Source organism: Anser anser (genome assembly GCF_964211835.1).
Source record: "Anser anser genome assembly, chromosome: 3".
In the NCBI taxonomy this organism is placed as follows: Eukaryota; Metazoa; Chordata; class Aves; order Anseriformes; family Anatidae; genus Anser; species Anser anser.
Genome location: NC_139722.1, coordinates 121,950,521 through 121,973,168, shown reverse-complemented (window position 1 = coordinate 121,973,168; position 22,648 = coordinate 121,950,521). Strand labels below are relative to the sequence as shown.

The following is a 22,648-nucleotide window of genomic DNA, read 5'->3' as shown; positions in this document are numbered from 1 at the left end:
TAAGCATAAACACCAAACCAGCAGGAGCAGGTGGGCAGGGATGCCAAGGGGAAAATCTGTGCAAAAGCTGCCTGCAGAGAGAAAGACGCTGGCAGTTTCTTAGTCTTTGTTTCCATAAGCCCTTCCAGCTGGGGAAGGGGTTTCCTTTCCTCAGGACTAAAGGGCGGCAGCAAGGTAGACAAAGAAGTAAGAGCTAACTGAGAGCTACTTTGTGGTCTTTAAAGTTTACCCCCATGCTCTGTAGCCTTATGGGTGCGCTTTTTTTTTTTTTTTAATAGTCTACAAGCTTCTGAGTACATCAGGCATTACAATGGGCCTACAGAGATCATTTAAATAGCAGCTAGCAGAGAAAGGTTTGAGAAAATTAGAGCAGGCGGTTTGGCTGTGGAGCTTGTCTGGTAGGAGCCTTGTTGCAGCTTCACAAAGAGCTAAACAGATTGCTGACCTGATTCTGGGGCTCAGCAGAGCATGCCAGCTAGCAGGAGACTTCTTTACAGTGTATAAACTGTGCATCACTGCTAGCACAGAGAAGGGAGTAATCCAGTTTCCGTGCCCATGGTGGATAGGACAAGTTATAGCAAGTGGAAATCATTACAGGAAAATCTCAGTTCAGACAGCCAGGAGAAACATTTAGCAGTTGGGATAGTGAACGTTACAAAAGAGGGAGTGGACTCTTATCTGTGGGAAAACCAATAAATACACATTGCTGAAGAATGGCTAGAGAAAGTCTCAGAGCTTTTTTTAATCCTCTGTTGTAGACCTTGTTGGACTTGCATACACTTCTAAGTAAAAGCTGGGACAAGACAGGAGCCAAATGGAGAACAGGAATTTGTCTGAGGAAAAAGTCACGTTTTTTGGGGGGGGGAATTTGGCAATGGAGCACTTCAGGACGCAGTGGCTATGGCCTGCACAATGCTGCTGTTGGGGGGAAGCTCCATGCCTTGTGCCTGTCAGGGTGAAAGACCTTTGCAAGTAGCAGGGGTGACAGATGAAGTAACGCTGGGTTCATCTGTAAAGTGATACGGAGTCTTCCATGTGGGAGAGCACTTGGCAATGCGTCACTGCCTCCTGTGTCGCACCACCCTTCCTCCCGTATGGGAAAGAGGGAGCGTGACTGCTCTATACCAAATGCCGGAAAATGTTTTTGCCTTATCTTTTACCAAACATAGCCAAATGGGCTGTGTGACAAGTGAAAGATGCTCGTAGAAGGTGACCTTCAGTGGTGCTTCATACAATGTGCTCGTCTAATCCATTTGTGCTGCTTGACGCCCAACCTCTGTGGGAAGCCTCAGCGTCAAGCCCCAAAACCTGACCACGTCTGATAAACAATTTTCTTGTATCAGCAGAGGGCGCAGCACGATTAACCAAGCGAAGGCTCTCCAGTTCACCGCCAAACCCTACCTGCTCATGCACTGGGAGTCAGGCTTTAAAGATGGGATGAAGTAACGCTGGCAGAGCTGGTGAGTTAGAAACCTGTCTCTGAGATCCTTTTGGTGTGCGTCAGGCAGCCACATGGTACGCCACCCTCTGTTGTTTTCCTAGAGTTCATGTATTTACAGAGTGGGCTTGAGTCCTTGGGATTAGGCATTAAAATGCTTACTCAATTTCCCAGGACTCTGTCATCAAGGCTGGCAGTGTTTGATACACTTGGGCGTTCTGTCATGCCGTTGCCTGTTCTGTCAGAGGCAGCCTATAAATACACACGTGCTTCTGCGTTTCCCTATCTCTCACCCTAAGAGGAAATGGGCTTGTTTTCATGTGATTAGCAGGCAGAGGAACTTGTGAAAGTGACACAGCTGTACCGTAAAAAACTCTACCCCACAGACTTTGTTGCCAGAGGAGCTTAACTGCCGTCTCTGATAGACCTGAGAGCAGGACCGTCCGAGCCATGGAGCGAGAACCAATGCGCATAAGAGAGGGCTACTTGGTAAAGAAGGTAAGGGGGTGGCTTTGGACAGAGGAGGAGGAAGCTGACTGAACGGGTTGTGGGACTATGGGAAAACGTACTTTGGTTTCAGTTACTTAAACAGAATAGTTTTTTTCCTATTTTTCTAAAAAAGAATGCAAATGAAAATAATTCCTTGAGCAATAAAACAGTGTGATGTTAGTGATTACAGAGGTACTTGCTAGCAGTTATATCTTGTTAGTGTCCTATACGATAAGGTACTTTGCATTTATCGTAGATGTACCTCTGGGTCAAAAAGTCTTATTTTTATGAAGAATGCCTTTATTGGCAGCTTGGCAAAAGAGGTAACAGCTTGAAATGGCCACAGCCTACTGTACTGCACTTAATCAGAGTTAAACGTTGGGGATGTGTAGTGGTATCACAAGTCAGAGTCTGGCCTAGGGAGAGTTTGTGGGGCTGTGGGCACTCCTCTCCTCTGTGAAGGCAGTCACTGCCCCACTGCAACCTCTGCTCTGGAGTCTTTTGTGGTAGAGCCCACAGGATAAGGTCAAGATTTTTATGTAAATCTGTAGTGAGATCAGTCTGGGGTAAAGCAGTTCAAATTGTGTCAGTTCTGGGGCTCTGTGCAGCGGTGTCTGTGCTCATCAAATCTAGAATTTCACTCATTAGAGCTGCTGGCTGGAGGGGTCTCTAATCTGGGACCGCTGTTGCAAAAAGGTCATTCATCAGTCTTATTTCCACCGACACTGAAAGGAAGCAAGTTCATAAAGTAATCTCAAAGCTGCACCGATGCTGCCGTGAGGAAGGAGACGACCAAATTCACGCACAGCAGGTTGCAGATCTCTACTTCTCATGGCCCAATTTGAGCGCAGGTGGCTCATGATCCATATTTCTCCATGGCAGGGGAGTGGCTGGAAACATAGACACTGGAGTGGACGATCCCACGTTGTGTGCCTGGCTGGGTATGCCAGGGAAAAGATGCATACAGACATGCCAGTATGAGTCCCTGCTGTTCCTCTGAGTTCTGGGTCCCCAAGAAGTTTTTCTGTGGGTGTTGCTAATGGAAAGTTGCAGCTGGGTGCTATTGCAATGGCAACAGGGAAGTGGAAAGTGTGCTCCTGTTCTCTAACAGCCTTGTAGTTGGCTCTGTCTTTGCAGAAGTGAGCTTATGCTGCTGGTGAGGAGCAGCAGTGTGCTTAGAGGGAGGCTGGTGGGCAAAAGGAGCAGAAGATGCAGATTGGAGTGGTACCAGCTAACATGGATCTGTCAGTGAGGCTGCTGTGAACTCCACAGCCAGAGCATCCAGCTAGGATGGGCATGTTCTCAGTTGCTCTTCTGTGCTAATTAAGTAGTCTCCTCCTCTTCTTTGTGCCTGTAAAGTGAAACTCTTGATCAGACCTGCCAGAGTAATCACCCGTGCAGCCACAATCATCTTCAAAAGGGGTGGAGGTGATTTTTCACGGATTTTCTTGTTATTTACATTAGGCTTAGGGGTTAGTGTTTTGGCTGGTACAACATGATCTCCACTGAATATGGATTCAGATTTAAGAGTTGATCTTATGTCAGCTTAAGCCAATGTTTGTATATGTGGGGGACCTTGGGTCATCTGAGCAAGCACAGAAAACAACTCATTTTCTACTCATGTAGTGCTACAAATATTTAAAAAAAATAAATAGGGAAGTTGCATGAGCTATTAACTTGGCTAATGATTTCAGAGGGCAGTTCAGGGAACACTCATCTTTATCTGCAGTCTTTGGAGCAAGGGAGATGATTTGTTTTTTAGTCCAGGAAAATCAAATCCAGCATCCTGCATTTGTCTTTCATGAGCTGTTTTATCTGAGACCGACATGACTATGTTCAGGCTTGCTGATTGTGTGGATCTGAGACTGCCAGTCTAACCCTGCTCCGCAGTGGCTTCCATTGACAGAGAATGTCAGAGTCTTCAGGAAGTACTGGACTTGTCTCTTTATAAGCAGAAGTATCGTAAGATGCAATAAACTGGCAAAAGGAAATTGCAGTGGTTCTTCTATTGGCTCACCATCTCACTTGATTCCTTAGCAGAAAATCAACCTGTGGGTCAATTTGGGTTCTCCAAAAATGATAAATTCTTATGGCTCAAACAAAAGAAAACAGCATTCAATCCATATGTGGTATCCACATCAAGGTTGGACCGTTCTTTTAGTTCTCTGTTCATCTGGGTTTCCAGAGAGCCTCCAGCACAGCAGTTTACCTTCGGAAGGCAGCATTCACTTGTGGGGCACCTTCTGCTTGCAGTGAGTGCTGCAGAGGCTGGAAGCAGGTCCCATTCTCAGTAAGATCTTTGCTGACAGTTTTTCCTCTCCATCCTGTAATTGAACTTAAGGTCTGATTCAGAGTGCAAAAGGCCTTTCTTGAGAGCTAAGGCAGGAAAAAAAGGATGTGATGGTCAAAGGTTTCATCCTGGGGGGGAAGGAGGGAAAGACTCAGTGTTTCTGTCCTGTTCACTTCTGCAGAAATGCAAATAAAAATAACTCTGCCCATTTTAAAATCAAAACAATCCACTTGCGCAGTGTGATAGTGGCCACCTCATTTCTGTCTGCAGCTTTAGCTCTGCTTAGCCACCATGGTAGGAGAGGGAGCATAAACCGAGGTCTCTCTTCGTGCCAGAAAGATAAAGAAATCAAATGTTTTTGGAGGATAGCCTCTGATTTGAGGCCTACAAATGTCGAGTGTGCATCAGTAACTCCTCAGAACTGTTGATTTTCAGCACATCTAAATGCTCATTTGGCTGAGCAGTAAGTCACTTGGGTGTCTGGGATTGTGACCGTTTTTGAAGCTGTCTGCAGGCTGGACCAGAGGTAAGCTAGCTAGGACATGACAGTCTTAATAATTCTAGCACTTAATTGTGCTCAGCACAGAGACAGGTTGTTCCTCTTTGAGGCCCTGTGAATTTTGCCATATGTTTCACTATACGTAGGATCTGGCCCTGGCTTTATTTCTGAATTTCTCACATCTAACTGCTGTGATTCAGAAACAGGAAGTAAAAGCTTTAAAAGATGAAACGAAGCACCTCAATTTCTCACCTCACCAGTTGGAGATCCGCAGCCCAAGGCCTATGAACTACTCCTTACCCTTACTGTTGCTTTCTTAAGTCTAGAAGTCCTCTGAGATATGTGCTTTCTTATCTGACAGCCAGGCCTCAAGAGCTGACTGTATTGTGGCATCAAGTCCTAAATACAGCACAGGAAGCCCAGAGTTAATGAGAGCGCCCTAATGGGTCAGTTCGCATCTGGAATTTTTGAGGATTGTTCCTAGTGTTGTCACTGGGTCATTTTGAAATCACAAACGTACGGAAAAGAAACATCATCTGGGGTCACGACGCAATTTTGGAAAAATTCACAGCAGAGGTGACTAGAAGGGGAAATAAACAGTTGTCAGAAGAATAACAACATATTTTAACAGCATGGTGAGATGGGTGTGGTTGTGGCTCATTATTTCCCTTGAGACCCTATAGTTATTTTAGAGTCAATCAGATGTTCCCTGGTCTTTGGTGGATATCATATGAACAGTGATTTATCAGACATAATGTACACCATGATTTATTGATGCAGGGCAGCATGTTTAATACCTGGAAGCCGATGTGGGTCGTGCTCTTAGAAGATGGAATTGAATTCTATAAGCGGAAGGCTGACAACAGCCCCAAAGGGATGGTCCCACTAAAAGGAAGCACTATTAACAGCCCATGCCAAGATTTTGGCAAAAGAACGGTAAGTATGTTTTTTTATAACAATGATTGACAGTATACTTGAACTCCTGGAGGCACTGAAGGGGCACAAGGCTGGTAGTTAGATTCTTTACATTTATCCTGGTGGTCACCTTCCCTTGTCTTAGAAGGTCGGAAGCAAGATTGGACTTGTGTAGAGTTTGAAAGGTGTGACTGTTTGAGTTAAAACTCAGGATATTTCAGGAAGAGCAATTCAGGCAGTGTTTTTTTTTTTTTTTTTTATTTCTAAATCTGTCAGAGCAGAGCTAAATTATATTGTCGTGGGACACTTAGCAGCTGAATGGGGCAACTTTTGTATTAAATATAAATTCAGCTGCTAAGAGCCACAGAATAAAATTGTGGAAAACTATTTCATGAGCAACAGAAAAAAATAATTATTAATTACTGAATAATAATTATCATGGCAAAGAGCCATGACTAGCCTATTTGAACAGGAAGGAGATAAATGCTGTGGTACAAATGCCCCCCAGAAAGCTGTGATTCCTGTTTCATTACCCTCTGGTAACTACCTGACCCCACGTATTTCGCATTCACATGATGTGTATTAATTGCACATTGCGTGGTTATGTGTAGAGCTTTTGTGTGTGACTAAGAGCTAGCTACGTGTATACTTGGGGAGAGAGAGGAAAATAATTGGGGGAAATGAGTTCGAATGATGTACACATTTGGGCTGTCTGTGGCTGAGCACAGCAAGCACATGGGTAAGGTCTAAGTTGGACGTATTAGAACAAGTCCAGAGGAGGGCCATGAAGATGCCCAGGGGGCTGGGGCACCTCTCCTATGAAGACAAGCTGAGGGAGTTGGGGTTGTTCAGCCTGGAGAAGAGAAGGCTGTGAGGAGACCTTATAGCGGCCTTCCAGTACCTAAAGATATTTGTCAGGGAGTGTAGAGATAGTTTAAAGCCATTACTCCTTGTCCTAAAAAAGGTTAGATTAAGATTAGATATTCAGAAGAAAGTCTTTACTGTGTCGGTGGTGAGGCACTGGCACAGGTTGCTCAGAGAAGCTGTGGATGCCTCATCCTTCACAGTGTTCAAGGCCAGGCTGGATGGGGCTTTGGGCAACCTGGTCTGGTGGGAGGTGTCCCTGCCCATGGCAGGGGGTTTGGAATTAGATGATTGTTAAGGTCCCTTCCAACCCAAAGCATTTTTTGATTCTAAGTTCTCAGTGAGACGCATAGATCATGATATTCATAAATTAAGAGTCTTATTTGAAAGAAAATAAAATGCAGGAAAATGCAAGCATACATATTTGGTTACAGGGTTCCAGAAAAAAAAATATCTGTTGGTGAAACAGGATTTCCATGAGCAAAGAATAATATATTTAGCCCTTTGATAACTTAACAACTCTCAATTTCAGTTTATTAAATAGGTGCTATAGACCCAGGAATTCCTCTCACAGAGAGTTTCCCCCAGAATCTGGGAGATCATCCAATTGCAATTCAAATAAACTTGCAGGCGGATGACTGAAAAACAAAACAAAAAAGAATCTCAGGGAGTGTTAGAAAAGTAGAAATAGTGTGAGAGAGTGCACTTCAGAGAGCAATTCATTCTCTCATATGTATAAACTGAGGAGAATTATCTGTCCTTCAGTTCTGTGGTGAGTGGAGTCAGGGTTTAGACCTGCTTGCTTTCTTTTCTTTCTTCTTTTTTTTTACTTCTCTTTTTTTTTTTTCTTTCTGTGCTCTGACCAATATTTATATGAAAAAATTATGTTGATTTTATGGAGTCTTTTTAGACTTGAATGTGTTAAGAGGCTCTTAACTTAAAAGCTCTGTTTGGGCCAGTACTCGCAGAGAATAAGATTGCTGTTAATCCTGGGCTGAGTCAGGAAAGTGATGGATGGCTGCTGCTTCTGGGGACAAAAGGTTTTAGAGGACCATTACTGTGTAAATCCCACTGTGGGCAGGATCATCAAGAGCTGCCAGCTCTTCCGAGATCTCTGTAGGCACTGGGAGTTGTCCACGGAAGGAGACCATTATTGTGCCCAGACAGAATTTCATGATCATGCATCCCTAACCTGTCCCGCGCCTGTCATAGATGTTGCACTACCTGAACTGGCAAGGGAGAGCATCCAATTGATTCAGAAGCAGTTGAGATCAAACCCATTTACTCTTTCGTCTCCCCAACAGCACTGCCTGGCTCACCCGTAGGCATGGCTGGGCAATGCTTACTGTTTGACTCCTGCAGCTTTGCACCTGACCTTCTGCTTCAGCAGGCATGGCTTTGTGTCAGTGGATTGCCCGAGCACAAGGCAGGGGCTCTGCATTGTTGCACTTGACTCCACCTCTTTTGCAAACCGTGAATAATAAGGGTGCAGTATAATTATATCCAGGGCTAGAGCATGAGGTAGGACATTAAATAACCAAATAAAGGAACTCAGTTTATCTGCACACATTTAGTTCTAATTCAGCTAATTAAACTGTGTTCCTACATTATCTAAGTAACAATCTTCTGTACAGCTCTCCTTACTCTTTATGTGAGGTGTTACTCATGGGAAGGAGGGTACTGTGTTCAAGAGTATTACAGGTCCTACAACATAATGCTAGAAGTAAAGCTTTTCTCATAAAGCATTTCTTTCCAGGCAGATTTTGCTAGTTTTTAGGTCCCACAAAGGCACTAAGATCAAATCAGTATTGTTCTGTAGTGGTTGCTTGGAAATGTCAGTAACAGTATCATCCTTAGCAATAATGAAAAGATAATTCACCAGCGTATGTGCACTCTACAAAATGGGCAGAGTCCGAAGTGTTCAGTGTCAGACCTGGGGGACAAGGCACCCAAAATGTCTTTTCATAAGTAAGATCTGCTGCAGAGTTTGAAGTCAGTAAAAGTGATACGAACGACTTCAGCAGGTGTTGGAGCAGATCCTCCTTGGGTCAGTGGGATGTTTATGCAAGCCCATAGACCAGCAGCCCTGGAGACATACTTTGTCTGAAAACTTGCACTGTTCAGACAGCCAAAACTGCAACATGCTCATCTGTACCAGCAATACTGTCGCTGGGATTGTTCTGACAAGCAGTTACTGCCCAAAATGAGTGAAATTAATTTACTGCATGTATTCCTTGAAAATACACAATTTTTATCGTTGTATCTTAAATCTTACAGCTGTGTTTCACAGCTGAATTCAAAGCCTCTGCATTGCATACTACGTTCTAGTTGGTTATAAGGTAAAACGTACAGTTCTGCTTCTTATGTGAATTATTCTGGTTTGCAGTGGTTTGTGTACATTCATATCGACCTAAAACTAAACTTTCATTTCTAGCGAGACTTCTGTAGGGTATGAAATGGGATCTTTCTCGTTACGTCAGTTGTAAGTTCAGTCTTACTCACTTAGTCCTTGCCCCAAATTGGACCCATCGAGCTGTGAGCAGACTTTTGTATTCATCTGATTTGATTTTGGCTTTTTGAATTGGAATGTGTCCCTGCCTTGAGGCCTATCTGAAACCTCACAGCACATCATCAGCACACTTGGTTTATTAAATCAATTGCAAAAAGCTGATGTTGGGGGGAAAGGAAGCGACCTTGGATTTGTTAAACAGATATATCCTGTTCACAAGAGGCTGTGACTGTATATTTAAAGATTTTATTGTAAAATGTATTCACCACTGTTCACTGTTGTCGATCTGTTTCATCACTACTTAATCTGATGTTAATTCTGCTCTATTCTTTTTCGCTTCTCCCTTGGCTTTCCTCTGGATAGCATTATCATGTATGGTTGCTCATAGTAGGATTCATTTCTCTTAATTTAGCTAAACTGTTGGGGTTTAGTGCAAGTTGATGCTCTAATTTTTCTCAAAAATACAAATAGATGTGCATCTCCAGAAAGAAGACTGGTCAGTTCTAGGATTGGAGACTTAGCCTTTCCACCAACTTCAGAGGAAGCCTGGATGCCCAGCCCAGTGGCCTAGGTTTCTGAAAGCTAGAGTTAAGAGAAGACTTGGAAAGCTCTTTCTCCTCATACTAGAAATAAAAACTCTAACTTTTCACTGTGTATCCAGTGCTTTGCAATTTTGAAATCTCCACAGTAGTCACTGGGACTTCTGTGTGGTTTCAGGACATCAGAATATTCTCCATTTACCAGTCTGGAAGATAGATATTTGGGATGTTCAGAACCATGCCATTTACAAAAGCAGGCTTCAGTAGACTTTGGTGTTTTGATGTCCATGTTTTAGATTCACTGCTTTCTGCCCTTTGATAATCTCTACTTGTCCTCATGAACCCATGCTGTTTGCTCCCTTATTAGCTTGATGTTTTTAGTTAGATGCCAGCTGAGTCTGTTTATTCCAGTACAACCAGAAACCTGGTTTGTTCCACAACTAGTGGAACAAATAACAGTTCCACTTACGGGGAGCTACATTTTAGAGGAAATGGAAGCCCTCTTGACTGAGTACTTAGATCTGTATTTTCCATCCAAAAGATCACTGGATGAAAATGAGATCAAACAGTCTAAACTTTTTTCTTCTTCAGGTTGGTGTTTTTTTCTGCCTAGACCTACCTTAAAAGATCTGTTCTCGCTTCTGGGGTTTTGGGGAATACACGCTTTCCATTGTGATCAATTTAGAAAAGCAGTGATCAGAAGGTGTACGTAAGGGTCAGATATTTCATCTACCTACCAAACCCTTAAAAGAATGCAAACGTGTTCAGTTACCCTCCAATGTGACTGTGTCCTTTTCTCCCTGTGTGAATCAGTACCTTAGCAGCATGATGCAGTTTGTTTTAATGTTGTTGTTCTCCTCTGAACTGACGACATCTCTAAATATATTAAGACAAGTTTATGCCCGCTGTAAGCATGCAGGGACTGGGTATTTCAGTCTTTCAGCTGTTTTGAACTTCGCAAATCACCAGTTATAGCAGTGCCACTCTCTTCTGCTGACAACATCAGGAATGCTCACTGGGAAGTAACAAAAGGAGTCAGTTACGTATACTGCCTGTCCGTGTTTTTTTTTCAGAATGTTTTTTATTCATCTGGCTCTAAAGCACTTTCTGTAGCCCCTTAGGCATAGGTAGGCGGTATGCCATGGTGATACCAAGTTAATCATATCCAACCAGCTACACCAAAGTAACGTTAAAAAACAATGTTTATCCTTCCAGTTTGTCTTCAAGCTCACTGCAGCCAAGCAGCAGGACCACTTTTTTCAAGCTGCCTACCTGGAAGAGAGAGATGCTTGGGTACGGGATATCAAGAAAGCAATTCAGTGCATAGATGGAGGCCAAAGGTTTGCCAGAAAATCCACAAGAAAATCTATCAGACTGCCTGAAACAATCAACCTGAGGTTTGTTCTTGTAGCTCTGCACCCCTATTTACTTCCACCTGCACCCAGTGTGGCATGTGCATAACATCGATGTGGAAGAGCTATAACCGTTTCTGCTACCTAGCTGGCTTCCCTTGGAGTCCTTTCTGTGTAACTGTTTTAGAGCATGCAGCATGATCGAAATGAGCTAGTGGTTAGAGCTCGGTAGATCATTTTAATACATTGACTTTCATCAAAGCATGTGTATTTGTCAAAGGATTCTACTTATGAGGAAGCTTCTGAGCACACTGCAGTGCAAAAGGAGACCCCAGCCGAAGTGTGATTCTTTCAGGAGAGGCATTTTTGTACAGTACAGAATTTATTTTAGAAATATTTTATACATTTGTTTGCTCTGCAGGCAAATGCTATTGTTAGCAATAGTTTTTGGATGGTGATGAGAGAGTGGTGCCTGCCAGAGGTCTTGGAATTTGTAAAGGGAAAAGAAGAGATAAAGAGCACATACAGAAAGCCATCTGCTTGTCAGTACTTAAAAAAAAAAATAAAAAATAAGGACAGTGTAACTTCTGTCTTCGCACAGTAAATACCAAAGTACAAGTGAGCCTACTGTGCTTCTTAAAGCACTGTATAAAACTGCACAGGACCAAGATCCAGCTAAATCTGTCTTCAATGGCTTCAGCAGCGGGATCACCCTGACTGAATAACGAACCAAAGGATTTAGCTTGTGACATTTAGTGTTTGTCCTACTCGTCATTTTAGAGCCCCGGGGCAATTAGTTTTGAGCAAGTGAAAAGCAAGGGGGGAGAAGGGAAGTCAGACCAGGAGTCACTGAAGTTACTCAGGGCCTCTGAGAGCATGCGGGTTTTGGGGATGTCACAGTGTTTTTGCTCTGCTGAGGACCTTTGGGAGAACATAGCAAAGCACCAGGGCTGTGAAGCTCTGCAGAGGAACCTCAGCAGTGGGTGTTCCTCTGTTCACACTGCAGTCATCACAAGCTGGTACAGTCTTAAAATAGAGGTGTGGTGAGCCCTTTGTGCAGTTACTCTTCTGTTCCTACAGTTATGATAGGGAGGCGATGAGGCCTCTGTGCTTTGCACAGTAAACTTTTCAGGAGACTAAACTAAGTCATACTGTAGGTCTATAGAGATTGCTATGCTCATAAAATATGAAGACCCTGTGAAAGACAATGATATTACTGTACCAGCCGACTAAAGCTTTTTATTTGCTAACAGTTTCTGTGGTTCTTTTTATGCACAGTGCTTTGTACCTCTCAATGAAAGATCCTGAAAAGGGAATAAAGGAGTTGAAACTGGAAAAAGATAAGAAAGTGTTCAATCACTGCTTTACAGGTAAGAAGCTCTTGTTCATCTTTTCCATTCAATAAAAAGAGCACAGAGCTAAGAGTCTCAAGATAGATCAAAACAGCTCTAAGCTCTGTAGAGCATAGAGAAGTTTTAGGAAAAAACCTGGCAGAGGTCATCTTGACCAACAGGGGAGATGCTCAAAGGATGAAGCTTAAGAAAGTGTTCAGATATTGCCATGTTAAGCAAGAGAAGGAGGAAATTAAACCAGTGCCAGCAAGTATTTTTAGGTTTCTGCCTGTCTGTCTTGGGTTGTGGCTGATAACGTTTATTTCTTTGTAACCAGGCACTTCTGTGATTGACTGGCTGGTGTCTAGCAACTCCATCCGAAATCGCAAAGAAGGACTCATGCTCGCCTCTTCCCTCTTGAGCGAAGGCTACCTACAGCCTGCAGGAGATACATCCAAGGCCGCAGCTGAGGGACTGTCAGACACCCCCTTCTTAGATCTCAGCGATGCCTATTACTACTTTGTGAGTGTTGTATTCTGGTTTTCCTTTGTCCCAGACTTGCAGATACTCTGCTCTTCTCAGGTTTGAGTTGGGATTCTTAAGTCCTGGAGGAAAGATTGTACAGAACTAGAGATCTATGTTAATTGTCTTTCTCTATGTGACACTCAGAATAAACTGTCTCACTTTAACATCTGTAACCAAGACAGTTCTTCTAGCGCTCTGTGTGAACCGAGTGCAGAGATTCTTCTTAACTTGGGCGTTATTCCCAGTAATTTCAGCACTGACGAGGACTTAGCCACCAGTTCCCCTGATGATTCAGTGGAGTGGAAGAGAGTAATTCATCATCATGGGGCTTCTCAGAGTGGCTCAAGCTGGAAACACATTTTTGTGCACTGAGCTGGCAGATCTGACTCGGAGCACAGGCATGCACGCACGCACATAGAGCTTGCCTGTGAGCAAAAAAGCAAAAGTTGTTTTGTTTTTTTTATTATCTACCTGGTAACACCTGTGCTGGGTAGCTTACCCAACCTTTTCAAGTTGTTTCATATTCTGTGGATGGATTTGTAGAACTTGCAATACCACAATCGCAGCCAAACATTTTAAAAAATGTTTGGTTTATGAACTGATGCTAACAAAGGGTCTTCCTACTGTTAAGTAAAATGGCTTAAATATTACAGTTTTGTTTATACTTACCACATAGAATCACTCCATGAAAAAATGAATCTCCCCTTACTTCATTTGTTTTCCTAGAACACCTCTGTGGTAGGAAGACTCTACCTGTGCAGAAATGGAAGCACAGACGGTGCTGGTGAAGGCAGCCATGTGGCCATCACAGTTCCTGGCTACCAGGGACACTTCTCTTGATACCTCATGTGTAATTTGCTTGCTTTCAGCTTGCTTTTAGTTTGATTCAGTACCAATGTGGTGTGAGGAGGCTGCAGCAGGTCAATGTCTGACTTGGTGTCAGGTAAACAGTAAGCACAAAAGCTTACTACATGCAATACGTGTGGTTATTCATACCTTTATTCATACCATTTGAGCAGTGTAAGGCTTCAGTAACCAGCATCACAATTTATCTGGTGTGGAGAAGATGGCCTAGATGAGAGTTTCCTCTTCTTCTCAAACTGCAGGTGCTTGTGATGGATGTAGGGAACGGAAGGTTATATTGGGTTGGGGAATGGACAGCCTGGGATGTATTGGCTGTGCCAACATCGCTTCATGTGGCTTCGTATGAACTGAGGTAGATGTAGATGCTCCAGCTCTCTTCAGATGCCCTAAGACCTGGTGTAGTCCTATCTCATACTGAAATGCTTCCATGGCAACTTGGAGAGGTCCTCAACTTTACAGGATGGTTTTCCAGTAGAAAAGTTGATTTTTTTTTTTTAATTTATTTTTTTTTGGTAACAGAAACAGGGTGAAAGGATGCCAAAGAGAAGTCAGATTTGTGTATATATATATATAAACAGGCACCATTTGTGTAACTTCTGAATTTTCTCTTGTGGTCATGCAGCCAGACAGTGGTTTTTACTGCGAGGGGAATTCTAGTGACGATGATGTGGTCCTGAAAGAAGAATTCAGAGGCTTAGTAGTCAAACAAGGATGTTTACTGAAACAGGTCAGTATTGCACACCTTCTGTTCTCTCACTGGGATGATGATCAATGGATACAAAATTACTCTTCTACACCTAAAAGTTTTAAAGAAGAGAGAAAAATTAGCTTATGCCATGTCCGCATTTGACAGGTTTAATCTCTGTCCCTCCCCCTTTTTACTCAAAGAACCCATTTTGTAGCATGGCAGCAGGGCTTTTGTCCAGAGTTGCAAGGTTTATTGTTCTTAGTACAGAACAAGACAGCTTAGTGTTTTAATTAAACACGAGAGTGCTAAAGCAAGAGATGTGACAAGCAGGAGGTATTTTAGCAAGGTTATCTGCTTCCTCTGGAAGTTTGGTGCCATGAAGGAAACCAGAAAATATCTGTTGGGACCATAAGTACTTTCTGGTGGTGCTCACTTGTATTTCTCTTGTTCAACCACATTACTCAAAAGCAACAGAAGAAACTGGACGTGAGTCTTTCTGCTAACGTTTACTCTGTCACATCCACCTCTGTCTAGTTAGTAGGAACTTCTTGCAAACAGCAGTAGTTAATTGAGAAACTAATATTTTGAAATACTGAGAGGAAATGATTCACGACAGTCTCCAGCAGTTAATCTGGATTTGGTCACCTTCAGTGAACTATGGATCACTGCTAGAGAGTGTCACCGTTTCTGCAGATAATGTGTGTTCTCAAGACTGCAGCAAAGGATGGGGAAAACCTAGATCTGCTGGGAAGCGCTGTTACCCCAGTTACTTTGTGAATGCTGTAAAATTAGTAAGAAGGTTTCATCTTCCTTGGTCACAGGGGTTGATTTCCTGGGATGTCTCCCAGGCTGTCCTCCCTGCAACTTTTATGATTTCTCATCAGGCTCAGGCTATGAATGGCAGGATGTTTGCATTGGAGGGAAAATTTCCTGTCTTCTAGGAAGACAGGCCAGGACTAGATGAACTGGGTATAGTCCATGAGTGCTCAGGGTCCATGTGCCCAGTATGAGTCTGTGAGGCTGTGGGCTGGCCCAGACTGAGCTCTCCCAGAGCTTCCAGGATGAGATCTCCCAGAGCTTGAAAGCACTTAAACAACACTGACTGGAGTTGGTGGACTATAAGCCAGGGCGTCTTGTTAATGTGATTTGGATGTCTATACCACTTGGAGCTAAATCTATTTGCTGTCTTTCTGCTTGGTCTACACCTGTGTGAGAGGTCCTACAAAGGCTGGATGCCTCAGAACAGCATTGCTGGAAGGCAGCAAACTGGCAGGGAAGCTTCCTAAGCCAGCCAGCAAGGGATACTGTGGAGAAAGGTTAGGGTCTGAACCCTTCCTGCAGGACATATCGCAGCCATGTTTTGTGGCATTTAAACCTTGTTCTGACATCTCATGTGAATGTCATCTATGTTGAAGCTGTTGTACTTTGTGTATAAAAAAAAAAGAGAGAAGCCAGTGAATATTTCCTGTCCAAAAGATTAATTTTTTCCCCTTCTGTATTCCCACGTTCTCTTGTGCATGGGTAAGCTGACTGCAAGCATTTGCAGGGAAAGCAGTTCATGACATGCCTCTTTTTTAATTTTTCTAGGGACATCGAAGGAAAAACTGGAAAGTGAGGAAGTTTGTTTTAAGAGAGGACCCTGCATATCTTCACTACTATGATCCTGCTGGAGTAAGATACATTTGTTCAACTTTGGTTTATTTCCCTGTTTATTTGGTGGTTTGTTTGTTTTTTTATTTTTTTAAAATTTATTTTCAAAGCTACATTCTTCTAGAAATATAAGTGGAGTATTTGCTTGGGGATGTGTGACGGAAAAGGTCAAGCAGGATAGTGGGGCTGTTTGTGCTCACACTACCTGGCTGCCTTCTGGAAAAGCAGAGGGAAGGATGGTTTCTGGGGCTGGCATGTGACATCCAGACCTGGGAACAGGCAGCACTGAACTGTTCTCTCACCTCTTCTTTGTGATTAATTAGAATTAATGTGTGGTCCCATTTGATTGAAGTGGATGAGGTTAGAAGAGCAAATTAAGACTATACCATCATTTTGCAGTTTGTAATCAAGGTGTTTTCTGTGTCAGACTGAAACATGGCATTTTGTTTCTCGTGTAATTCTTATGGATCAAGGCCTGCTCTGAGAAAGGAAGGGGCATCACCATAGACAAAACCTGACCCACAAAAGCTGGTTTCCAGATGAATTCAGCACATAGTATTTATTTATTTTGTCCAGCACTGCCACAGGAGCAGAGCTATTGTGGGTTTAGGTTCTCTAAGCTGTGTCTGTCCTGCTTGGCAGAAGCTGCCTAGATGCACTGGAGAATCAACGCTGAGGAGTGTGACTTCTGTTTCCAGCATCTTTCCCACTCCTGGCTTCTCCTCCCAAAAGGCTGAAGTGTGTCATCTCATAGGAACTGCTGGTTTCAGGCTTATGCCAACAAAAATGCTTCTTCACCCAATCTTTGGCTATTGCAATCCTTCTTCCTCAAGTGCAGAAAAAGACAAGATTGTAAATAAATGTATATCTGCTCCTGCTGCTTGTTTTTCAATAAACCACCACCACCACCAAAAACTTTTAAATATCTCTTCTTTATAACTCACCTGCTTTTCACTGTAACATCAAAGGAAAGCCTATAGCTGGCAAAAGGTTTATTATTTTTTTCACACCTTTGCTCAGAGCATGGTAAATACTCTGCAGATCCTGAATTCCAAATTCTGAAAGATTTCCTATTTATTTGCAGATTTGCACACCCCCTACCCTCCATATCATACAGATTGAGGATACCCTGGTTTTCTCATGTAACATACAAAGTCACCAAATGTTTTGTTTTCATTCTGGAGTTTTAGTCAGATATTGACATGTGAAGAGTTTCAGATGAGTTGTATTTCATTTTGATTTCTTATCTTTCCCAGGGAGAAGATCCTCTCGGAGCAATTCACTTGAGGGGCTGCGTGGTGACAGCAGTGGAAGATATGCCAGACTGTAAGGAACCTTACTGAAAGAGTTCTAAGTTTTGTGTTATAAGTTTCTAGTGTATTCTTTAAATCTGCCTGAAACCACAAGTGTTTTTTTTTTTTAATTCAAAACCAATTTGCAATGATTCAGTAATTCTTCTAATTACTAGGCTCTCTTAATTACTGGAGGAGGGTACTGTGATAAAGGTAGCAAGTGGGAATCTTGTTCTTTGTCAGTTGTTCAGACTTGTCAAAATGATGACATGGTGTCCCTATGTTAGGATAACTGGCCTTACACAAAATAAGCTGAGTTCTCATTTTAATTCATGGATTTCATGTGGAAGCTTTACATTACAAATGGTTGTGCCAATTACTTGTTACTCTACATGTTCTGTTCCCTCCCAAAGCTAGAAATTGTGGGAACAGCAATGGTTAAGCATTGCTGCAAGGAACGAGAAGCATTCGTTCAATGCATTCTCTGCTCCACAGGAGAGGCAGGCTCTCATCCCCAGCCAGAAAGTCTGTTGGCATCTCAATGCCTGTGTAGGCTGTGCTACAGTACATGAAAAGAGCCAGAGATTTCTGACGTGACTTAAATGTCTTGGTTTTATACCTGGCAAAGCACTGGAGGGCTTGGGTAATATAAGCTCTCTGCAGGGCTGCAGATTCTTCCATGGTTGGACATCAATTGAACAGGGACTCCTGAAAGTGAAATGTGCAGAACTCACGTTTTTTTTTTCTCCAAGACAGTGACAGATCTCATGGATCCTATCTTGCAAATGGTTTCCAAAGGCATGATCAGGCACAGCTGTAGAAAGGAAGGCAATCTGTTTACAGAATGCAAAAGAAGAAACATTTTACATACAGGAGTTTATTCTCTCATAGCTGACTTCCTTATTTCTTCCCTGTAGCCAAGAAGTGTGATGTTGAAAACAACCTGTTTGAAATCATCACAGCAAATGATGTCCACTATTACTTGCAAGCAGCTTCATCCACAGAGCGTACAGAGTGGATCAAAGCAATTCAGGCAGTTTCTAGGACTGGGAAATGAAGATGATCCACCAGCCAGAAGACAGACAACTGAAATTAATTACTCCAAACAAAACAGGAATTTTAGCATTTCACTGAGAAAGCAGTATCATCTGGAAAGGCCTCCTGAGGCTTGTGGGTTGGGGGGGAAGGGAGGGGTGGGTAGTAAGTTTCAATTCTATAGTGGGCACTAACAAGCTAACATTTTCCACTTCTGTTATGGTAATATCTTACTAAATTACAGCATAGAACATGTCACATTAGTGTGTGCTTCTTGTAAGAATTAGTCTACCTTGGGAAGGTTATACCTTAAGCCTTTCCCTGCTGCCACTGCAGACAGCAAGAATTTCACCATTACCAGGGGACAGAATCATGTCGCTGACTGTAAGGAACTCCGCTAGTCACCTGTGATTCAGCCTGTGTTGTGTTTCAGTATCTTCTAATAATTCAAAGGCTTCTTCAGACAAACTTTACACTTTCTTCTTTACCAGCCAGTAGTTTTTCTACTGCCATGTTCTCCCATCCAAAGTAATATAACAGGTTTAAGGAAAGAAATTAACTAATTCAAAAACCTGAACCAAACCTTTAAAATCCTTTAGTGTTAAGGAAAGGGAGAATGCAGACAATTATGGAAATGAAACACCATGTGGAAAGCACTTACAAATCTGAAAGATGTAGAAATTTCCCCACAGGAAAATTCTTCTCTTGTGGTATTTCAAACATGAAGCAATCCGTTTGTCTTCCATATCCACTTGATTTTGACCCTTGCTAAATTTCTCCATAAGAACCTGCTCCAGGACCATTGTTTTTCTTCATTTAGATCTCCAAAGCAGTTGCTAGGGTGTCATCTACTGCTGATATGACCTGTATTTGAATTCAGAATCGTGCAGGAGAAGGGAAAGGATCTATGCATTACGTGAACTACCAACTGAACTTCCAACTGAGGTGGTGGTGTTTAGGGTTTTTCTTTTTTAACCTACAGCAATATACTCAATGCTTGGCTCTGTGCCTGAGTTATATAAAAGAAACATTATTATTTTTGTAACTGAAATAAATGTTATAATTTGTTGATATCAGGTTACCTGAGCAATCTTTTTATTTTTTGTCTTACTGTATGCATCAAACTTTGAAGTCTTTAAACTTTAAGCAAGACCTGGAAGTCAAAGTAATACCAGATTCTGCATGTAGCCTGTTCCTGTTGCAGACAGTTCTGTGTGCAAGTAAACTTCACAACTTCAAAATTTTAAATAAGGTACCTTGAGAGTTCTTATTCAGATATCTTTAAAAATCAATGTGGAGCTAAAGCTTATCTTCACTTCTGTTTCATTATACCCTTATATGCGTGTATACAAGAAAAATAAGAAGCCAGAAGCTGCTGTCACTTCAGCCTAGGGTATTCTAATTGGTGTTCAAAGAGAAGCTCTCTCTGGTTCATTGAAGCTGTGGTGTCACACAACGTTTTTGGTTATTTTAGTTACACAGTATGAATATCTTTTGCTGTAGCTGAACTGTGCCTTGGTCTGCTGGACCAGCCTTGCGATACAAGCCTGTTGGGGCCTGGAGCTTAGGTTCAACGTGAAAACATAACTTTGGTGATCTACTTTATGCATTTAGGTCAATATAATTACCAGCACAATGGAAAGCTATAAATACAGTAACAGATCACTATGTAGTCTTACAATAAATTCAGGATGAATGCATTCATTTTTTTATTGGGAGGAAAAAGGATATGAATGTATCATCTTCTAATTCACAACAGCAGCAAAAACAGTTCATACAGAGCAGGTTTAAAGAGATCTGAGCCTAATATGTCTGAAGGTCCTTTGCTTATTACTCTCAAACATACTAATGCAAGTACCTCTCCCTCTTGCCTAAGGAACTCCCTGTGGGTACATTCATGTCGTGGAGATCTAGTTTGACATTGGTCTCTCATACTTGTGGAAGAACAGGCACCTCTTTTCTGCACCCCAGCACAGAGTTCCTCTGACACTGCTGAAACTCTGTACGTATCAGCTAGTGCTGTGTGATGAGATTTGGACCTCAGAGGACTTTACCAGCCCTAAAGGGAAATATCTTGGGTCTTAAACTAGGCTCACAGCTCAGGTGCCCTTTGTACTGTTTCTACCTCACCTGAATCCCCAATTTCTCTGTTTATGGAGACAATAGACAGTTTGGCCTTTATTGTTGTTTTTTTTTTTTAACCACAAAGTGCTTGGATTTTCAGAATTTACAGGCCTCGGCATATCTGTGACCTCAATGGTAGAGCACGGTGAATACTGGCAATTTGATTAATCCAGCAGAGTGTCCATTATCCTAAAGGAAACATGAATTTTGCTCAAGAAGCTTCTTGTCCTTGGGGTTGAATCTGGGTAGGTCTCTTGTAAGTGTGGTAGAGCACCCCGTGTGCCTCTCACTTCCTTGGATTACCTCAGGTAAATGATCAGGTCCTGTTCTTTAATAAGCTGTGTTTCTCCTCAGAAATAACAAAGAAAATGCAGCCACACTGAGGCAGCAGGCTGGCACAGACAGCATCCGCACATCCATTTAGGACATCAGAGGAAATGGGCTTCTAGCAGGCATTTCCTGTATCTCACGCAAGCTGACAGGATCGCCGAAGCCTGGTCTGTCATTCTGAGGAAGGAAGCCTCATGGCGCAAAGATAGACTGTTTGCTCAGCCCTGCTTTCTTGATAATTGCTTTGTGGTTGCTGCTCATTTTTGCTTCAGAGCTCACTAACGCAAAAATACCCTACAGCACAGGAAAATGAAAAATAGAAACTCACCCAACTTAGCAAACAAGGGGTGTAACTGTCTATTAAAAAAAAAGTTTTACTAGTTTTTGACCTTGTCACTTTTCTCTGGACCCAGTTAAGGGTACAGTTGCCCTCTTACTAGTGGTGCTTTCTCTGGTAGGCAATGGTAATGAGTATATTTGTTGAAGAGCTCTGGTGTTTGTACCAGACTATACCAATACGTTCTCTCAATATGGACCCTCAGGTGGTTCTTTTTAATATACGTCACAAGGGTTTAAACCTGTCTGTCTTTCTTGGAGAAAGATTGGAAGCTTATGTCTGATGCTACCCTACTCTCATTTCCTTCCCGTAAATGCTCTTATTTGCCTGAGACTGGTACTATAAATGACTCCAGACTGTTCTTTCTTTAAGTCAGGTTCTCACAAGTCTTCGCATGAATAATGAGCTTCATGTTCCAAGATGAATGTGTTCTGATGCGTTCTCAAAAAAATCACGATAAGAAAAAAAATACATTTCAGTAGGGCCTAGCCTTTTTTCTTTTTAGGGTTGAGGCACCTCTCTGATAAGCTTTTCACAAGGAATGAATTGGAGACACGTGTTAATATGGGGTAGTTTTCAAAGATGCTCCATTTTCAAACTCATGGCAGTGCTTTTGAAAATCAAAGTAGGCCTCTCAATGCCACCAGTAGTCTGACCTTAAGAATCGTGCATGATACAATGGAAATTGTCACAACCCTTGAACAGAATAAAGTCATTCAGAAGATAGCCACTGGAGTTGCAACAAGGTGACAAAGGCTACTCGAATAGATGTTTATGAGGAAAAAGGAATATTAGTTTTATGCCAGTACGATTTCCAGAGATATCAAATAGATCTTGTCCAAGGGAATTAAAGGTTAAAAAGCAACTACAAGCATATAGATTATGAGGCCGGTCCAGTCACTCCGGAGATGTGGAAGGAAAGAGGCATATACTGAATACTTGCACTAGAGAAGAGAGAGCAGGCCTAGCACAAGGAATTAATAATTGCAAGAGAAAAAAAGGAGTAGACCTTCGTGTTCCATGCTTCCTCCACCTGTTTTCACCTTTTATTTAGATCATACTTCCACACACTCAGCAGATACTCTTTCAACACCAGTTCCTTTTCTCACTTTTGACATGAATTACTCTTGTGTCATAGACTAAAGGACAGCAAGAAAAAAGAACCAAACAAATATACAAACAAAAACATTGAGGAGAAGGACTATACTTATAACCTTCAATTACTATAAGACATGTCTGATATCATCTACAATAAAGGTCCTCTTTTGCTAGTACTTGACTTGCCACAGTTTTCCCTCCCCAGGAATGCTGACCAAGCGTTTACTACAGCCAGGTTTTCAGGGATATTTATTAATTATGCATCCAAAAAACCACATGTAAACACAAATCTCCTTTTTCCATCTTTTAATAGAAAAATGAGTAAAGCAAACCACCTCTGCATACACTGAAAAAATAATATCCATAAGAACTGCAACAGCCTAAGAATCTTTCAGCCACAGGTGTTGCTTTTTCCCATAATCTGATAACCTCCCACCTCAGGTGGAGGTAGTTCTGTTTTAATGTGTTTATAGCAGTGG

At 42.2% G+C, this 22,648-nt stretch overlaps 1 protein-coding gene across 15 annotated transcripts in view; it reads left to right on the top strand.

Annotated features, from left to right (window-relative positions):
* PLEK (pleckstrin) overlaps nucleotides 1–19,356 on the top strand; it is a 66,174-nt gene extending 46,818 nt beyond the window's left edge. For 11 of the 15 annotated variants that reach the window (XM_083828232.1, XM_083828231.1, XM_083828230.1 and 8 more), the window contains 10 exons: nucleotides 1,347–1,460; nucleotides 1,825–1,936; nucleotides 5,497–5,652; nucleotides 10,759–10,940; nucleotides 12,174–12,265; nucleotides 12,564–12,748; nucleotides 14,238–14,342; nucleotides 15,891–15,974; nucleotides 17,210–17,279; nucleotides 18,163–19,356. In XM_083828232.1, the coding sequence (XP_083684358.1) occupies nucleotides 1,889–1,936; nucleotides 5,497–5,652; nucleotides 10,759–10,940; nucleotides 12,174–12,265; nucleotides 12,564–12,748; nucleotides 14,238–14,342; nucleotides 15,891–15,974; nucleotides 17,210–17,279; nucleotides 18,163–18,302 (1,062 nt within the window). In that variant the 5' untranslated portion in view covers nucleotides 1,347–1,460; nucleotides 1,825–1,888 and the 3' untranslated portion in view covers nucleotides 18,303–19,356. Of the gene's footprint in view, nucleotides 1–1,343; nucleotides 1,461–1,824; nucleotides 1,937–5,496; nucleotides 5,653–10,758; nucleotides 10,941–12,173; nucleotides 12,266–12,563; nucleotides 12,749–14,237; nucleotides 14,343–15,890; nucleotides 15,975–17,209; nucleotides 17,280–18,162 lie in introns of all 15 variants that reach the window. The other 4 variants (XM_083828227.1, XM_083828226.1, XM_083828223.1 and 1 more) reach the window with 2 other exon arrangements.
* The last annotated feature ends 3,292 nt before the right edge of the window (nucleotides 19,357–22,648 follow it).